Source organism: Salmo salar, chromosome ssa01 (assembly GCF_905237065.1).
Source record: "Salmo salar chromosome ssa01, Ssal_v3.1, whole genome shotgun sequence".
NCBI classification, from domain to species: Eukaryota; Metazoa; Chordata; class Actinopteri; order Salmoniformes; family Salmonidae; genus Salmo; species Salmo salar.
Window position 1 is genome coordinate 71,630,471 of NC_059442.1, and position 20,125 is coordinate 71,650,595.

General features: G+C 43.4%; 1 protein-coding gene across 5 annotated transcripts in view; it reads right to left on the reverse strand.

Annotated features, from left to right (window-relative positions):
• Window positions 1–20,125, reverse strand: part of LOC106608004 (echinoderm microtubule-associated protein-like 6) — a 91,020-nt gene that overhangs the window by 11,186 nt on the left and 59,709 nt on the right. The window contains exons 19-36 of one of the 5 annotated variants that reach the window (XM_014205611.2): window positions 14,552–14,663; window positions 14,092–14,219; window positions 10,937–11,078; window positions 10,597–10,749; window positions 10,261–10,392; window positions 10,065–10,153; window positions 9,609–9,785; window positions 9,258–9,462; window positions 8,985–9,111; window positions 6,748–6,762; window positions 5,561–5,569; window positions 2,933–3,011; window positions 2,638–2,767; window positions 2,417–2,515; window positions 2,052–2,072; window positions 1,596–1,769; window positions 1,224–1,432; window positions 913–1,070 (exon numbers count right to left, since the gene is read on the reverse strand). In XM_014205611.2, coding sequence (XP_014061086.2) covers window positions 913–1,070; window positions 1,224–1,432; window positions 1,596–1,769; window positions 2,052–2,072; window positions 2,417–2,515; window positions 2,638–2,767; window positions 2,933–3,011; window positions 5,561–5,569; window positions 6,748–6,762; window positions 8,985–9,111; window positions 9,258–9,462; window positions 9,609–9,785; window positions 10,065–10,153; window positions 10,261–10,392; window positions 10,597–10,749; window positions 10,937–11,078; window positions 14,092–14,219; window positions 14,552–14,663 — 2,159 coding nt within the window. The remainder of the gene's footprint in view (window positions 1–912; window positions 1,071–1,223; window positions 1,433–1,595; window positions 1,770–2,051; window positions 2,073–2,416; window positions 2,516–2,637; window positions 2,768–2,932; window positions 3,012–5,560; window positions 5,570–6,747; window positions 6,763–8,984; window positions 9,112–9,257; window positions 9,463–9,608; window positions 9,786–10,064; window positions 10,154–10,260; window positions 10,393–10,596; window positions 10,750–10,936; window positions 11,079–14,091; window positions 14,220–14,551; window positions 14,664–20,125) is intronic. The other 4 variants (XM_014205621.2, XM_014205630.2, XM_014205640.2 and 1 more) reach the window with 4 other exon arrangements.

The following is a 20,125-nucleotide window of genomic DNA, read 5'->3' on the forward strand; positions in this document are numbered from 1 at the left end:
TTTGGAGGAAAAAGGGGGAGGCTTGCAAGCCGAAGAACACCATCCCAACCATGAAGCATGGGGGTGGCAGCATCATGTTGTGGGGGTGCTTTGCTGCAGGAGGGACTGGTGCACTTCACAAAATAGATGACATCATGAGGAAAGAAAATTATGCAGATATATTGAAGCAACATCTCAAGACATCGGTCAAGAAGTTAAAGCTTGGTCGCAAATGGGTCTTCCAAATGGACAATGACCCCAAGCATACTTCCAAAGTTGTGGCAAAATGACTTCAGGACAACAAAGTCATGGTATTGGAGTGGCCATCACAAAGCCCTGACCTCAATCCTATAGAACATTTGTGGGCAGAACTGATAAAGCGTGTACGAGCAAGGAGGCCTACAAACCTGACTCAGTTACACCAGCTCTGTCAGGAGGAATGGGCCAAAATTCACCCAACTTATTGTGGGAAGCTTGTGGAATGCTACCCGAAACGTTTGACACAAGTTAAACAATTTATAGGCAATGCTACCAAACACTATTTGAGGGTATGTAAACTTCTGACCCACTGGGAATGTGATGAAATAAAAGCTGAAATAAATCATTCTCTCTACTATTATTCTGACATTTCCCATTCTTAAAATAAAGTGGTGATCCTAACTGACCTAAGACAGGGAATTTCTACTAGGATTAAATGTCAAGAATTGTGAAAAACTGAGTTTAAATGTATTTGGCTAAGGTGTATGTAAACTTCCAACTTCAACTGTATCATCATCATCATCATCATGGACACAAGAGGAGAGTGTTAGCCAGTGGAATTCCAGATGTGGTTTTGGTGCTATTGTGTGTTGTTGTTTTGGTTTGATAAGGAATGGTGTTATAAGAGGATCATTGAGTTGATCCTCAGTGGTCGTGCAGCAGTGCGGTACTCACGGCCTCTCCTTGCCCCCTGTGACGATGAGGCCGTCTCTCAGTGTGGTGTACATGGTGAACACTGGCCCGGTGTGGGCTTTAGCCACGACACGAAGCAGGAAGTGATCTCTCCACACGTACACATCCCCGTTTATGGCACCTGTGAATGTTAGGTTATTCTGGAGGAAGAGAAACCACACAGGTATGATCACAAAACTTCAAATGTATCTCAAATGAATCACAGAAAACATGGTAGATTATATTAGTCTAGGGTTAATCAAATCCAATAAGGCAGATTAAAGAGTTTAGTAAAAAATTCTGTCAATACTCACAGCACCGAAGGCCACAGATAGCATGGTCTGCATCCTGCCGTCCTCCACTGAGCCCACCACTCCCTTTTTATACATAAGAGAGCCTCCAGCCAGTGTCCAGAACTTGATGTGTTTGATGCCAACAGACACAAACTGAGAATCAGAGTCTGGCCGGAACTCCACTACGAAGATCCTGTCTGGATGGCCACCTTTACTGGTCACTTTAGCACCTGGACGGGAACACACACACACAAGCAAAAACACACTTCTAAGACCTGCTATTTACAGTTTACTGAATGATATCTAACAACATTGTTACGATTAATTATCACAAAAATCCACTTATCACAGACCACCATCTCACTGTATATTACCAGGGTCAGAATGTCTCACCTTCCTGCCAGCGCCACACAGTGATGGTGTGTTCAGGCTCCACCCCCACAGAGAGCAGCAGCTTGCCTGTGGCGCTGAAGTTGACGTAGCCCACCCCCTTAGTGTGAGAGCAGCGCAGGATGGACAGTGTCTGTTTACTCATTGCGTCCCACACGTGGATGGAGGGGGTGGTGCCTGCAGTACAGAGAAAAAGATCATACTCTGATCAAGTATACAGGAATGCAGCATGGAGCAATAAAGGCCAAATAATTGTCTGTAGTAGATAGAATGTCTCGGCAGAGTCTAGGTTGAAGCAATATGGAACAATACAGAGGGATAATTACTGGACAAACTAAGGATAGAAAACAGAGGACAGCCCACTGGGAAAACTGTAGGAGAACAGCAAGGAAAGGGTAAACCTATAGGGTAAAACTGTAGAACACATCAGTACAAGGGGCAATCTGGAAGGTGTTTTACCTGGTAGGTCTGTCACTTCACCTGTGGTGTGTGAGCGATGGGAAATTAGGCAGCAAAATAACAATTGAAATCTAAAGTGAGTGCTTTTTCAGATGCTGCTGAGGACATTATGATATAAAGCACCGATACAACTAATTCTAGCACCAAACAAAATGAAAATGTGCCAATGGAGACTGAACCGTTCACCAAAAATGGCCCCAAAAAATTAAAAGATGATAAGGCATTCAATATTAAGCTCTTTCTCTCATGTGCACACATTCAGCCCATGCACGAATGCTACGAATAAGTACATGCAAAGTACATATAAACACAACCACAATCAAAATAAAATTAAACACGTTCATTCACGGCAGTACAGGACATACCAATCTGTCCTGTAGCGATTATATTTTTGTATTTTGGATGTTGATTGACGGTCAAACAGAGGATATCATCTGTATGTTCCAAGTAGAAACTCTGAGTCCCTGAGGAGAAATAGCATTAAACACAGAGTTCATCTTCATCTTATCATGTACATTCCTATATATTACAAGCCCTGAAGTTAATGTTGAGTAGGGTATCCAAAAGTGTGGCCATGTAGCTCTACCGGTGGTGAGGCTGTGCACCATAGCCGTGGCTGCTGTGTGGAAGACAATGTCGGCGCCGTCGTTGAGGTAGTGAAGGTTGTTGCGACAATCAAAGCCCCTGAACCCAAACACGTGGTCCAGCACCAGGTCCTGAAAGTACACACATCACCGACCAATCACATCCCGCTGTGCACCAAAACTGGCCCAACACTGGTTCATTACAAACAGTGAAAATGTAACATGAACATGCAAAATAGGGTTGAGTACGACGTCAGAGTTATTCAGAGTTCACTTTAACGCCACTGTGAGACAAACCTCAACAAGCTTCTTCTTTTTGGTGATATTGTTCTTCTGTAGCTTCTCTGGTTGGGGAGCAGCTCGGCTAACAGGAGGCCTGCAGAGAGTAAACAGGTAGAACTGCCTCACACAGCTGATATATTGGACAAATATATTAACATGTTTACCACAGAACTTAAAAAAAAAACCCAAGTCATGTTTTCTCAGAACAATTTCATTATAGGACACAGCAATGGCACATAAAGGATAGAGTAGGCCAAGTTCTAAAGAGGCTGTCTGGTCTGACATGAGGTAGATAGAAACAAAGAGAGGAAGAAATATAAAAGAGGGCACGTGAGAAAGAATAGACCTATGGAGTAAACTGCAGCTTGAGCAACTCAGAGAGAACAAAACAGCTGCAATCAGTCATATCACTCTGAATAGAAACATTGTTAAGCATTGCTACAGTATATCATTGCTTGTTCATCACTCACAATAGGCCTTACTGTTTATAAATACACAAACATTCAGTGTGCCCCATGACACTATAGATACTACACAATGTCTATAGACAGATTCAGTGCCACATAATGGAATAAATTGCATACATCAAATGAAATTGTCCCATTACATTTTCCACATTTATGAACTTTGGCCAGCCGCTGCACACACACACATATCACCAAGGTGACACATCACATTCACAACATCAACAAGCGTCAACTTTCACATAAGGATCACACCAATAATGACACATCACACCAGTTGGCTGAGGTTACACTTAACATGTATGGCAATGAGCCACAGAATGAAATTCCACTCAGTCAGTCTAGGAGCTCTGCGCTGCCGCCTGCAGCACATGTACATCTGCCTCTCGGTGAGGCTTCCCTGTATTTCCCTCTCTCTGTCTCCCCCCTTACTGTGATTGAAAACTGGAAACTAGCTGTTACTGGCAGAGAGGTTTGGAACTCTTTCTTATTGGTCTATTAACTAATTTACCAACTGGTGATGTCACCTGGCAGGCCAAAACTCCATCCCAACACAACAGGCTTAAACATTCAGGTGGTTTTTCAAACACAGAAAGGGCATTAACATAATTTTCACAATATTATTCCAGTCTCATAGTGTGGAAATACAGTATATAGAAAACAGGAAAATCACTTGGTTGACTGCACTGGGCCTTTAAGGTGAGTGGAATTCCACCCTCCTTAAAAATGAAGTTATGGGATGTGTTGTAAAATTAGATTTCCTAGATGGTGTTGGTTACCACAGTGATGTGGCCTTGCTGAGACCTGAGGTCCATGGTCACACTTAGGGTTTAACAGACTGATCTTGTTAAACATCTGACTTATATTGGGGCGGCAGGTAGCCTAGTGGTTAGAGCGTTGGACTAATAACCAAAAGGTTGCAAGATTGAATCCCTGAGCTGACAAGGTAAAAATCTGTCATTCTGCTCCTGAACAAGGCAGTTCACCCACTGTTCCTAGGTGGTCATTGAAAATAAGAATTTGTTCTTAACTGACTTGCCTAGTTAAATGAAGGTAAAATAAAAACTAGCAATACTATTGATATCTGACACAAAAACACAGGGCCATTAGAGGAAGAATAGAAGTTATTGCTCCTAAACATAGGTTCACGGAAATCTGAACATGCTTCCGTGCGCACAGACAGAGAGTCTACAAATGAACAGAGAAACACATATGAAAGTAGACCTTGAGATTAAAATCCCACAGGAGGTTGAACAGTGCAATGATGATGCAGCAGGATTAGTAATACAGCACCACCACTGTGAGCATTTTTTATTTGATTTATTTATTAAGGATCCACATTAGCTGCTGCCAAGAGGTATTGATATGTTTAAACCACCGAGCTGTCTATTTAAATGACTAGCACACAGCTCAGACACCCATGCGTACCCCACAAGACATGCCACCAGGGACCTCTTCACACAGTTGCCTTGTATAACTACAACCGTGTCAAACGGTTGCACAAGACAAGGTTCCAGGTCACTGGTAAAGCACTATAGCCCAAAGGTGATAGCTGTGATCACATACATAGTTTACACAGCTGACAGACACTACCGTTCTTCTCTGTTGGTCTGAACAGCACTTTATAAGCATTGTCTGGATGACCTTGCATGACAGGGAGTTAATATTTCCATCATTTACTTTCTCCTGTTTCATTCTGAAATCAGACTCCCTCTTCCACATATGTTTTAACAATATTTTTGGTGACGGTGTCTACGTGCTCTGAAATAAGTTCAATCAGCATATCAGAGTGTAGCGTTGCTACACATAACACCACAGATTGAATATCTGTACAAGTGTAGTAACTAACTCCTGCAGACTGACTGCAACATTTTTCATGCTGAGCCAGGATTGTATGATCATACAGTGACATGGACTGGGAGTCTGGGACGTTGTCTAATTCCATGTCTCTATCTGAACAGAAAAAAGAAGATGAAAAGAAGGATCCGCCCCCTGGGTGTGAAACTCTGCAGTCTGGATGCAAAGATGCAGTTGTGATCAGATGGGAACGAGATGAGCCGACTGTCACCATGCAGGACAAACATACAGAACAACAGAACATCACAGAGAAACAGAGACACACTTGGACCTGGAGCCACAGTTTACACACAGTGTGATAGACACAAGTAGCTCACTTTACCTGGATCCCCTTGAGAGCAGTGGACAGAACCAAGTGAGAGGTTTAGAGGACACAGGTCGGAGCCCGAGGGGACTCACTATACTACAGTATAGCTATAAGGCTCATGCAACAAGCAACCTGGAGAGCTATTAGGCTGTCATTTTTGCCTGCTGCAAACCATGCTCTGACTGTTAGCATACTGTCAGCATGCCAGAAAGAGAGACTGCTCAGAGGAGAGGTGTGGAATGAGAGAGTGTCCCAGTCTAAAGAGCAATAAGGGGAGGGGGTCATACCCTGGGGTCCCTGTGCAAACTGTGCAATAGTACTCCTATGAGAGGGGGGAGGAGGAGGGGCGCAGGGAGAGAGAAATGCGTCAGTGCCTCTATCTCATCACCCAAGGGGTTATGGGAAAACAAGGTCCTGCAATGTCTGGGGCCCCACAAGAGGGAGTGAGGAAGAGAGAGGGGGAGAGACAGAAACAGATAGAAAGGTCTCCTCCAGCACCACTTGGTAGATCAATTCTGTACTCTTAGTGCTCTCTACACCCAAAAACAAAATATATTATTATGATACAAATGACACAAAAATGAGAATCTGAAATAAAATGTGTTACTCATGCAATTCCCATGACTTCATGTTACTCAGAATTTGAGGAGTTTAAGCAAGCTGAGTGATATTAGGACCCATAGGCTATGGGAGGTTATGCCCATAGTTCAAATAAATAGATGACTAGAAAATGTTTCAGACCTGCCTCCTGTAGTACCATTATAGGACATGAATGAATAAACAAACACTTTTCAAATTACAGGTACAGGTTAAAAAGGAATAATAAACACAGATTTGTTTGTTCCATTCTGTTGAAATAACAACACCATACTCTATTGAATGTTAGATATTCTATCTTCTGCCCACTCTACTACTATCCTTGTCCTGCACATCTAAAGCCCTGTTTATAAGCCTGGTTCTAATATGCTTCCTTCGTCCTGCTCTTGTCCTGATCTTGTCCGTTTACACTTTACAATCAGATCACAATGTATCTTGTAATCATCTACACCAGTCTAACAATGTGGGCACAATCAGAATGTGGACAAGATCAGGACAAAGGACGCGTGTTAGCACCAGGTATAAATGGGACTTAATGTATGGGAATACCACCCACATCCACATCCCATATTTAGCACAGAATGTATGCATTAGATCATACTTACTTGACAATGCCCTGCCTCCAAAGGAATGCAAGTTAAAACACAATAGAGATATTAGGTGTTTCTGCAGACAGAAGTGTGCCCCAGAGTCATGGGGATCACAGATAGTAAGGTTGGGGGGACAAATCAGCATGTTACCATGGAGCTGACTAACCCCAGAGAATACAGTCTGTTATACATTCATCAAGGACTAGGAGCGCAAAACTGAACACTCAACTTTAATGGTGTAGTAGACAATGGAGGCCATAGGGCAACAATTGACCCTATTAGCTATAATATCAGGGTTTGTAGTAACTGCAATCACTGTTTATTGGTGGCTAGAGAGAGAATATCTAGCTACAGTACTGCTTAATGGGGTTAGTACTGTGCAAACATGCAAATTGCTGAATTAAGTGTACACAAATCATAAAGGGATTGATAAAATAATCATACCATTTTATTGTAAATCATGCACGGTGTATACTGCATTGGATTTTTCACAACAATACTTCTACTTATTGTACATACCACACACACACACACACACACACACACACACACACACACACACACACACACACACACACACACACACACACACACACAGTAGAGTATATACTCTATACAGTCTCAAAGCAACTGAGATCATACCAATGATACTGTTATGTATAGACCACATATCGGTATCATAGCAACATATATCACACAGAAGTGCCAGAGAGCACACCTGCTATACATGCACATAACATTATGCAATACATTGACTAGATTCCTACACAAGCCACAAATACATGCAATCTCATACTGTAAAACCACACAGATTATGACCCAAACACATACATCCAACAATCCACAAATAGATGGACAACATATAAAACATGCACACAGCATACAATATCAACGGGTTACACCCACAATACATGCCCAGGACAATCCATCGTATCATAGCAACAGAGCTGACTAATATAGAGAGGGTATTGGAGAGAGAGGACACACATACACTCATACAGTGCAGAAAGACATTACATGGAAATGGTGATAAAGATCTTTATATGAGCATAGAATTATGTCTCTTTTTGTAAATCCTTTTTAGGGGTTAAGTTGTACAGATAGGTAAAGAGTAGCCTATAATGTCTATCAAATGATTAAATCAGGCCTCATACTCCATTTGAAATAGCCTAACATGAAAAAACACCCCAAGCAGCCTTCCCTTACTCTGCAAATGATGTCAGCTAAGCACTAAAAAGTCAACTCACTCTGTATCATAAAACGCAAGACCAAATTCTATATCCATGTCAATCCTACAATGACCACCTCTCAGGCTTTACAAAAGGATAAATACAGTAGATGTCAGTTATACTCAAACAACACCAAGATGTATATTGATAGGTAGGAGGTAACTAAAGTTGTATCAAATGACAAAAAAGACAGGTGCAGTTTCTGTTTCTGACACCAGAGGGCTCTATAAGCATTCCTTTAAGCAATAAGGCCTGAGGAGGTGTGGTATGTGGCCAATATACCACGGCTACGGGCTGTTCTTTATGCACGACACAACGAAGAGTGCCTGGACACAGCCCTTAGCCGTGGTATATTGGCTATATACAACAAACCCCCGATGTGCCTTATTGTTATTGTATTATTTTAGGGCTCCCGAGTGGCGCAGTGGTCTAAGGCATTGCATCTCAGTGCTAAAGGTGTCACTACAGACCCTGGTTCGATTCCAGGCTGTATCACAACCGGCCGTGATTTGGAGTCCCATAGGTCGGCACACAATTGGCCCAGCATCGTTAGGGTTTGGCCGGGGTAGGCCGTCATTGTAGATAAGAATTTGTTCTTAACTGACTTGCCTAGTTAAATAATGGTGAAATAAATAAAAATATATAAACTGGTCACCAACGTAATTAGAGCAGTAAAAATAAATGTTTCATCATACCCATGGTATTTGGTCTGATATATCACAGCTATCAGCCAATCAGCATTCAGGGCTTGAACCACCCAGTTTCTAATTTGAGATAATCATAGTGTTGGCTGCTGATGGTAGCCTGATTAGGATCAAGACGTTAATACAGTCTTTTGAGGCCTAAAACAACAGCTAAAACTTGACCGTTTTTTAAATTGTCACTGCTTCAGACTTTTTCAATTGTTTTAAATATACACACTCAACACAACAGTCAGGAGCCAAGACACTCTCTAATGTTTAAGCTCTATCACTTTGAGTGACAACAACCAGTCCAAACACAGAAGCTGGCATGGGGGTGTACCTTTCCTCTGCCGACACCTCCTTCAGTTGCTGGTGGGGTTTGATGCCACACATGTCCCGGATGCTGACAGCATAGATCTTAGTGGTGTAGTCAATGCTCTTCTCCCTCGCCACATCACTGTCATACCCTACAGACACGCCCACAGGGATAGACTTTACCAATTAGAGCAGTTTGTGAAAAGTAGGATTTGATCAAGATGTTTGTTGAGAATGTATTCGAGTTTTGAGAGAAGATTGTACTGTATGGATCAGTAGTCTAAAGGCCGGCGTTTACCTCCGTCCTCCTCAATGTCATCGTCTGACTCCTCACTGTCCACAGGGTTCTCCCTGTGACCCTCTCCGGTTCTCTCCAGGGCCCAGATCATCAGCGCTGTGTCAGCTCCGCCGAGCGTCAGTAGCATGGCATCATCTTGTCCCCATCGAACATTGGTTACATGGGCACTGTGACCCATGTACTTCTTGAAGCGTGCATACTGACCCTGAGGAGGGAGCAGACAGAGCCCACGAAAAAACAAGAGACAACATTTGACTTGAATCAACAACAGAGTCATGTACCAGCGTTGGGGTCAATTCCATTTCAGTTCAAGAGAGTAAAATTGAATTGAACATCTAGTGCCTGTCTCACCCTGGCTGGATAGCTGAAGAGCTTGAGGAAGCCAAAGTCATCTCCGGTAGCAAGCAGCTTCTTGTCTTTGGTCAGTGAGGCGGCGTTGACGTCTGTGATGTCACTGTGGGTGGGCCAGATCCCCTCACAGGTGGGGCCCAGGACACACGTCCAGGTAGCCCACTCCATCTTCTCTATCTGACAGGCGGAAACATGAATGCACGCACACACACACACACACACACACACACACACACACACACACACACACACACACACACACACACACACACACACACACACACACACACACACACACACACACACACACACACACACACACACACACACACACACACACACACACACACACACACAGTTAAACACTGCCTCATGCTTTTATGGGGTGTCCATTAATATTTGTGGTCTAGCTGGGAAAAATTACAAGAAAATTGCAATCTCAGTTGGGTCTCTTACCTCAGCATTTCGTATGGTTTGTCTCTTGCCTCTTGGGGCTTCAAAGAATAATTGCTCTTTGGCACCTGAATTTACTTGCAGCAATTTACCTATAGAAAAAAGAACAATCTCAGAATCAAAAGACAAAATTTGAGCTTGTATCTACAGAATACTTATGGGAATCCATGCTCTGCTTCCAATTACACCATAAACTCACCACGAGAGTCCCAGTCTATATGAGTGATATAGCTGGAAGCTCCTTTACAGATTCCCACCCTCTTGCTGGACAGCACATTGTAGATATCCACAAAGTTATCATGAGAGGCCACTGCAAGGTATTTACCAGCATCTGAGGAGGAAGCCATAGAACAAATAATTAATACCTCAGCCAGGTGGGCGAAAATGCTATTCTGTGAAACCTCACTTCATGTTTTAGGAAAAGTTTAACTCAAATGAACCTTACTAATAAAATACCTATGCATATTAGCAGTGTTATGAAATACAGACAACAATGAATGTACATTTCAATGATAAGTCAGTTGTCAAAGGTTACCTTGTGAAAACCTGACGTCAGAGATGGACTCCTTCCTGTGATGGAAGGACACCAGGTCCTCCAGGGTGTCAGAGTTCACCACCAGGAAACTACCATCGTTGAGGCCCACTGCTAAGGCTTTCCCATCAGGGGAGAAGGCACAGCATCTTCCACCTGATACACACACACAACACAACACAACACACACTTATACACTTCCAAAATGGAGATACAGACATAGACTGACAGACACAGAAACAGAAGGTGACACTGGAGTGCCTTATGTCTGTTGATGATCATGGGAATTAATGACTCGCTTAATGACTCATTAGTTGATGAAGATATCAACATTCAGCAGTACCTTTTTTAAGTTTGCGAACGGCCACCATGCGGTGGTTGGTGGAGAGCTCCCATATCCGCAGGGTTTTGTCGTCACTCACTGTGGCACATATGGGGAGCAGGGGGTGAGCAGCGAGACCCCACACCTCGCCTTCCATGTGACCCTGTAACCATAGCAACAGACGGACACACACAGCTGTCAGTCAGTCAGTTGACATGCCCTGACCTACACCTAATCCATTTGACACACCTGTCACCCACAAAATCACTCGCCATTTTTCTCAGGACAATACATCGTGCTCATATTGAAGTGGGGTTTGAGCGAGAGACGGTACTTTTGAGACAAAACAAAAGCCCAATCGATCACATCTCAGATAGCTGCAGTCATTTTACCCAACAACACATCCATACTGATCCTTCATAACCCATCCCTATCAGCTCTGTTCACCATGGCAACAGAGCACAGGTACCTGACCGCTAGGGAGTCTGGAAGGTTCTGACTCTGAGCTTTAAGAGTTGGGCTGCACCCATAGGAGGGAACTACCACAGAGAAAGCAAGCAAGCATCACACACACACACACACACACACACACACACACACACACACACACACACACACACACACACACACACACACACACACACACACACAGTCATTATACAAACTACAGTAACTGTCATCTACAATGCAGAGATGGGAAGTTCGCCTCTTTTTACTGAATCAGATCTTTTCGTCTTGTTCAGTCAAAATAACAAATCTTTCGACTCATTTTGTTCATTTGAGTCTGTAATGCCCAGAGCACGCAGGACCCCCTACCTGCGAACGATGAACTGAAAACTCGAAAGAGTCATGATTCTACAAGCTGTCATTTGTGACTGAGACTGTACATTTGTTGATTGCTAGGCATACAAACAAGATCATTTCTTGATGATACATTTGAAACGAGGTCTAGTTGTGGCCGCAACTGGACTAGATTGTGAACGAGATCTTAGCAGAATGCATTGCTTGACTGCCGTGAGGGTGATAAGCACAATATCGTTTGCGAACTGCAGCACCCAAACAGCCCCCAGGCAGCACCCCAAATAATTTGTTCTTGAGTTGGAGTTTGTTGAGCAGAGGCTGTGTGTATGTTTTGGATCTACGAAGCTGTGTCCATCATAACATTTAATAATCAATTGATTGCATTCATTATTGCACCATGTGATCAATTAACAGTTCTAAACTTGTCTTTTTCTCCTCTAGGCTGCCTGCAGCAATCTATTTTCCTGCGCGCATATGACAGACAGTTCAAATAAAATAAAATCTTATTGGTCACATGCTTCGTAAACAACAGGTGTAGACTAATAGTGAAATGCTTACTTACAGGCCCTTCACAACAATGCAGAGAGACAGAAAATAGAAAAAAAATTGAAAAGTAAAACACGTAATAATAAAAGTGCCAGCATTGGTTTGTGGTGGTAAATAGACAGCTACAAAAAATACAGATGAAAACTCTCTTGGTAAATAGTATAGTCTACAACTTACCATGAGGTATTCTAACTCAGGCGAGCAGAACCTCGAGACGTCCTTAATATTAGAGATTGTGCAACAGCTGTCGTAAACAGACACACCCCTCCCCCCTAACCTTACCCAACGCTGCCATAAAGTCTTGACTATGCATAGAAAAACCAGCTAGATGTATATTATCCATGTTCTTGTTCAGCCACAAAACATAGGATATTACTTTTCTTCTGGTCCCGTTGATAGGATAGTCTTGAACGGAGCTCGTCCAGTTCTTTCTCTAGTGATTGTACGTTCGCCAATAGAACGGAGGTGTCACGCTCTGATCTGTTTCATCTTTCCTTGTGATTGTCTCTCCACCCCCTCCAGGTGTTGCTTACTTTCCCTGGTGTATTTATCCCTGTGTTTCCTGTCTCTCTGCCAGTTCGTCTTGTATGTTTTCAAGTCAACCAGCGTGTTTTTCCCGTGCTCGTGTTTTCTATTCTCTTTTTGTAGTCTTCCCGGTTTTGACCCTTGCCTGTTTTTCTGGACTCCGTACCCACCTGCCTGACCCTTCTGCCTGCCCTGACATCGAGCCTGTCTGCCACTCTTTACCTCTTGTGGACTCAGAATCTGGTTTTGACCTTTTGCCTGTCCACGACCATTGTCTTGCGTACTCCTTTTGGATATTAATAAACAAAGACTCTAACCATCTGTCTCCTGTGTCTGCACCTGGGTCTCGCCTCGTGCCCTTATAGGAGGGTAGAGGCAGATTATTTATTTGCCTCTCTTACGCCGTCTTTTCCTTTTCCGAGTCTCTGGGATTAGGCCCTGGTCCAGGGTGAGCAGTATGTCCTGCGCCGCCGACTCGTTGATGTAGAAATACTAATCCAAATCGAAGTTAGTGATCACTGCTCTGATGTCCAGAAGTGTTTTTCGGTCATAGGAAACAATAGTGGAAACATTATGCACAAAAAAAGTTAAGATCAGTGCAAAAAACACACAAAATGGTCAGGAGCCAGTAAAACAGCAGGTATCCATTGCAGCACCATTCTTGGGTTGTTGGTTGGAGCAGGTCTCCTGAGCCGCTGAGCCGGAGGACTGTGTATTAACCCTGCTGTAGAATTAATTGCGGCCAGCAAGTCAAACGAACGACTAAAACGAATGATTCGCTCAGAAAAACGAATCATGACTCTCTAGTCAGTAAAACTAATTGTTCGCAAACTGCACATTACTACTACAGAGGCCATATGCAAGCCTTGTGCACACAGGAGAGGAAAAACCGTGACAGGTTTGACAATAATAAGGAAGAAGGTATTGAGATATTAAGCTATGAACTATTCCTCAACTGGGCTGGATAATCCAGAGGGGGAACACAGAGCTTTTCGGAGCCAGCCAAGTGGCAAACTGTTAAAGCCTGCCTCAGATATGCAAAGATATATTTCTGACTGCAGTCCCTGAGTGGAGAACACAGGAAATAGGGAAGAAGCTAACAGATCCAGAAGCCTGAGTAGGTGGAGAACAGACAACACTTGAGGGCTGCTGTTTTACTGCAGGATGCTGCTGTAAAAATGTCTCTAACCCAAATTGGGAAAACCAAGTAGAATAAGTAAAACACACCACCCTAGGTGTTTCAGCTGTATGCACACACACAGGCACAGGCCCACAGATACACACACAAACAAACACACACACACCTGGACCAGCAAGGTCATGGGTCCACTCTTGTCAATTTCAAGTATTTCTCCGTTCTTGGTTCCCACCAGGATGTGTCCATGTCCCAGAGTTATGGCACGGATGGAGGGGTTGTCCTCCAGGAGTAGCCCTGGGGGACGCACACAAATAGCACTGTAAAGACTTACAGTGCTAAATCCTCTCAGATCGATAGCAGCAGATCCATGTGAAATATAACTGCAATTCCACATGAGGCCAAGAGATAGCAACACTAAATGTAGGAGGCAAAAGTGGTCAATGATGGTTACAGTATCTATTGAATGTTTATGGTCAAATTTCAAACACATTATGCTTCCTGATACAGGTATGTGCTTTACATGGTCAGTGTGAGCTTCAAGAGAGAACTACAGCACTTCTCAGACAGTGTTTCTGTATCTGTCATAGACTCTTTCAGTTACTGTAGGGCAGAGAGTGTTATCCTACCTTTAGATCCCGGGGAGAGGGCTGCTCTCTTGATGGCGTAGGTCTTTAGGCACCTCTCAAACATGTCGTCCCACAACTCCACCACTCCGTCCTTCCCACCTGTCACAAAGCCCTGGAGGGAACAACAGCAGAGGGACGTCACCCAGTGTACTCCAACTCTGACAACCACACTGAGGAAAACTTTCAGTGATGAGGGTCGGATGAGACAGGGGCTCTGACCTACACTAATCTTCTGCCTGACATCTTCTCAAGAGGTCTGTCTGAACTGCTGCAGTATGCTAGGGGGTCAGTTTGTCTTGAAACTGAGAATGTAGTGTTGGGTGATGAAGTGCATGAGAAAAGTATGGATGGAGGGAAGACAAATGAAAAATACTGTCTTTCTCTGACATCTTTCCCAACACACAGAAGCAGCTGGGAATTACAATTACTATTCTATTAGCAGGCAGGGCCTGTCAAGGATTTGAAGCAGCAGCAACAACAACAACACATCAGGAATTCAGCGGAGGTCTCTACCAGGAATGGCCTCCCACATCCGCCTTAAGGCTACTTCTCTGATGAAAGGTTTCAGTAAAAGCATCACATATACAGTACCAGTCAAAGGTTTGGACACACCTACTCATTTAAGGGCTTTTCTTTATTTTTTACAAATTTCTACATTGTAGAATAATAGTGAAGACATCAAAACTATGAAATAACACATATGGAATCAAGTAGTAACCAAAATAGTGTTTAACAAATCAAAATATATTTTATATTGTATATTCTTCAAATTAGCCACCCTTTGCCTTGATGACAGCTTTGCACACTCTTGGCATTCACTCAACCAGCTTCACAAGCAATGCTTTTCCAACAGTCTTGAAGAAGTCCCCACATATGCTGAGCACTTGTTGGCTGGAAAAGCAGCCAACAAAAAAAGTGCCAAGGGAGCCAGTTTGGATTTTGGCGTCACTCCTATCAAATCCCATTGAGAGCATACATCATTGACAGAAAAACTTGAATTGTTGCATCTCTTTGTGTTGTTGTCCTCCGGTGCCTTGCTAGCTAAAATCATCCCTTTCCTAAATTAGATGGAGATAGAGATTTGGACTAATGATTTTACTTAATTCTCCATACTGGCCAATGATTATAACAGCGATTCTGATCCAACCATGAATTCATACATTGTTGTGCCCCTGGCCTGAGAGGATGGAAGTTCAATATGTAGCTAGATGTAGAAAGATAATGTTAACTAGCTAACGCTGCCCATGAATGGAAGTTAGGCTAGCGAGCAAGCATTTTAGCCAGGTAGCCTAAGACAACAAAAAATAAAAGCGTGTATAGTATGACAGAGTGATAGACTTTTTCGTCAACATGAAAGAGAAGAGGATGGCTTTGGCGTTTCTCTACAAGTAGGGTGAGTCAACATGTTATTCTACATGCACGAACGCACACACACACACACACACACACACACACACACACACACACACACACACACACACACACACACACACACACACACACACACACACAGAAATCAGAACCATGGACAGCCACATGATATTTAGCTTACGTTGGTTGGACTAAATTGTTTTTTGTATCTTTAAGTTGTCCCTGTATTAGACTAAGCAGAGGTGATTTGATGATGTTGAAATGTTGAAGTTGAAATGGTGCTGGCATAGTGAAGGCAGCTTCTGTTGTCTTTGTGATCAAACAGCCTTTGATATTATTGACCATTACCTGTTGTTGAAGAAATGCATGTGTTATGGCTTTTCAACCTCTGCCATATCGTGGATTCTGAGCTATCTATCTAATAGAACTCAAAGGGGTTTCATTAAATGAAGCTTCTCTAATGTCAAACATGTAAAGTGTGGTGTTCCGCAGGGCAGCTCTCTAGGTCTTCTACTCTTTTCTATTTTTACCAATGACCTGCCACTGGCATTAAACAAAGCATGTGTGTTCATGTATGCTGATGATTCAACCATATACGCATCAGCAACCACAATTAATGAAGTCACTGAAACCCTTAACAAAGAGTTGAGGTCTGTTTTGGAATGGGTGGCCAGTAATAAACTGGTCCTGAACATCTCTAAAACTAAGAGCATTGTATTTGGTACAAATAATTCCCTAAGTTCTAGACCTCAGCTGAATCTGGTAATGAATGGTGTGGCTGTTGAACAAGTTGAGGAGACTATATTACTTGGCGTTACCTTAGATTGTAAACTTCATGGTCAAAACATATAGATTCAGTGGTTGTAAAGACAGGGAGAAGTCTGTCCGTCATAAAGAGATGCTATGCTTTTTTGACACCACACTCCAAAAAAACGGGTTAAGCTGTAGCTGGCCCAAACAGAGAGGCACATCTTGCTCTTCATTGTAATCAGAGGGCTGAGGTAAATACTATGCATGCCAGTCTCTCTTTGTCACGTCCTGACCAGTAGAGGGGTTATTTGTTATTGTAGTTTGGTCAGGACGTGGCAGGGGGTGTTTGTTTTATGTGGTTCAGGGTGTGTTTTGTGTATGTGTTTAGGTAGAGGGGTATTTGATTTATTAGTCCAGGGTTTGTTAGAAATATACTAACATAGAACATATCTAGAACATATCTAGTCTTTTGTATTTCTATGTTTAGTTAATTGGGGTTGGACCTTCAATTGGAGGCAGCTGGTTATTGTTGCCTCTGATTGAGGGTCCTATAATTAGGAGTTTGTTTTTCATGGGTTTTTGTGGGAGATTGTTCTTGTTTAGCTGTTTTGCCTGACAAGACTGTCAAGTTCGTTTTGTTTTGTATGCGTTGTATGTGTTTTCCTTCTTCACTATAATAAAAGAAGATGAGTATACATTTTCCCGCTGCGTCTTGGTCTAAACCCTACGACACCCGTGACACTCTTGGTCAAACAGATGGTTTCCAGGTGTTTGATTCCATTTTCTCCATTCCGGTCATTATTATGAGCCTTTCTCCCCTCAGCAGCCTCCACTGGGGCCCCTCCACCTATTCGGGATGCATTGTTTCAGTTTGAAATGACTCAATATTTTAGACAAAAATTGGACCAATGTAACTAAGGCTGAGAATGTCAATACAATCAAACTAGCAAGGGCAAGGACTCTTCCTCTGTTCCTCTGGCGATGTAGAGGTTAATCCAGGCCCTGCAGTGCCTAGCTCCACTCCTATTCCCCAGGCGCTCTCTTTTGTTGACTTCTGTAACCGTAAAAGCCTTCATGCATGTTAACATTAGAAGCCTCCTCCCTAAGTTTGTTTTATTCACTGCTTTAGCAAACTCTGCCAACCCGGATGTCCTAGCCGTGTCTGAATCCTGGCTTAGGAAGACCACCAAAAACTCTGAAATCTCCATCCCTAACTACAACATTTTCAGACAAGATAGAACAGCCAAAGGGGGCGATGTTGCAATCTACTGTAGAGAACTCGCAGAGTTCTGTCCTACTATCCAGGTCTGTACCCAAACAACTTGAACTTCTACTTTTAAAAATCCACCTCTCTAAAAACAAGTCTCTCACCGTTGCCGCTTGCTATAGACCACCCTCTGCCCCCAGCTGTGCTCTGGACACCATATGTGAACTGATTGCCCCCCATCTATCTTCAGAGTTCGTGCTGCTAGGTGACCTAAACTGGGACATGCTTAACACCACGGCCATCCTACAATCTAAGCTCGTTGCCCTCAATCTCACACAAACTATCAATGAACCTACCAGGTACAACCCCAAAGCCGTAAACAGATATCATCCTAACCAACTTGCCCTCTAAATACACCTCTGCTGTTTTCAACCAAGATCTCAGCGATCACTGCATCATTGCCTGTATCCGCAATGGCTCTGCGACCAAACGACCACCCCTCATCACTGTCAAACGCTCCCTGAAACACTTCAGCGAGCAGGCCTTTCTAATCGACCTGGCCCGGGTATCCTGGAAGGATATTGACCTCATCCCGTCAGTAGAGGTGCCTGGTTATTCTTTAAAAATGCCTTCCTCACCATCTTAAATAAGCATGCCCCATTCAAAAAATGTAGAACCATGAACAGATATAGCCCTTGGTTCACTCCAGACCTGACTGCCCTTAACCAGCACAAAAACATCCTTCTGCATTAGCATCGAACAGCCCCCGTGATATGCAACTTTTCAGGGAAGTTAGAAACCAATATACACAGGCAGTTAGAAAAGCCAAGGCTAGCTTTTTCAAGCAGAAATTTGCTTCCTGCAACACAAACTCAAAAAGTTCTGGGACACTAAAGTCCATGGAGAATAAGAGCACCTCCTCCCAGCTGCCCACTGCACTGAGGATAGGAAACTCTGTCACCACCGATAAATCTACTATAATTAAGAATTTCAATAAGCATTTCTCTACGGCTGGCCATGCTTTCCACCTGACTACCCCTACCCCGGTCAACAGCACTGCACCCCCTACAGCAACTCACCCAAGCCTTCCCCATTTCTCCTTCTCCCAAATCCAGTCAGCTGATGTTCTGAAAGAGCTGCAAAATCTGGACCCCTACAAATCAGCCGGGCTAGACAATCTGGACCCTTTCTATCTAAAATTATCTGCCGAAATTGTTGCAACCCCTATTACTAGCCTGTTCAACCTCTCTTTCGTGTCGTCTGAGATTTCCAAAGATTGGAAAGCAGCTGCGGTCATCCCCCTCTACAAAGGGGGGGACACTCTTGACCCAAACTGCTACAGACCTATAACTATCCTACCTGCCTTTCTAAGGTCTTCAAAAGCTAAGTTAACAAACAGATCACTGACCATTTCGAATCCCACCGTACCTTCTCCATTATGCAATCGGGTTTCAGAGCTGGTCATGGGTGTACCTCAGCCATGCTCAAGGTCCTAAACGATATCTTAACCGCCATCGATAAGAAACAATACTGGGCAGCCGTATTCATTGACCTGGCCAAGGCTTTCGACTCTGTCAATCACCACATCTTCATCAGCAGACTCAACAGCCTCGGTTTCTCAAATGATTGCCTTGTCTGGTTCACCAACTACTTTTCCGATAGAGTTCAGTGTGTCAAATCGGACGGCCTGTTGTCCGGGCCTCTGTATGGGGGTGCCACAGGGTTCAGTTCTTGGGCCATCTCTTTTCTCTCTATACATCAATGATGTTGCTCTTGCTGCTGGTGAGTCTCTGATCCACCCCTACGCAGACGACACCATTCTGTATACTTCTGGCCCTTCTTTGGACACTGTGTTAACTACCCTCCAGACGAGCTTCAATGCCATACAACTCTCCTTCCGTAGCCTCCAACTGCTCTTAAATACAAGTAAAACTAAATGCATGCCCTTCAACCGATCGCTGCCTACACCTGCCCGCCCACCCAGCATCACTACTCTGGACGGTTCTGACTTAGAATATGTGGACAACTACAAATACCTAGGTGTCTGGTTAGACTGTAAACTCTCCTTCCAGACTCACATCAAACATCTCCAATCCAAAGTTAAATCTTGAATTGGCTTCCTATATCGAAACAAAGCATCCTTCACTCATGCTGCCAAACATACCCTCGTAAAACTGACCATCCTACCTAGCCTCGACTTTGGCGATGTCATTTACAAAATAGCCTCCAACACCTTACTCAACAAA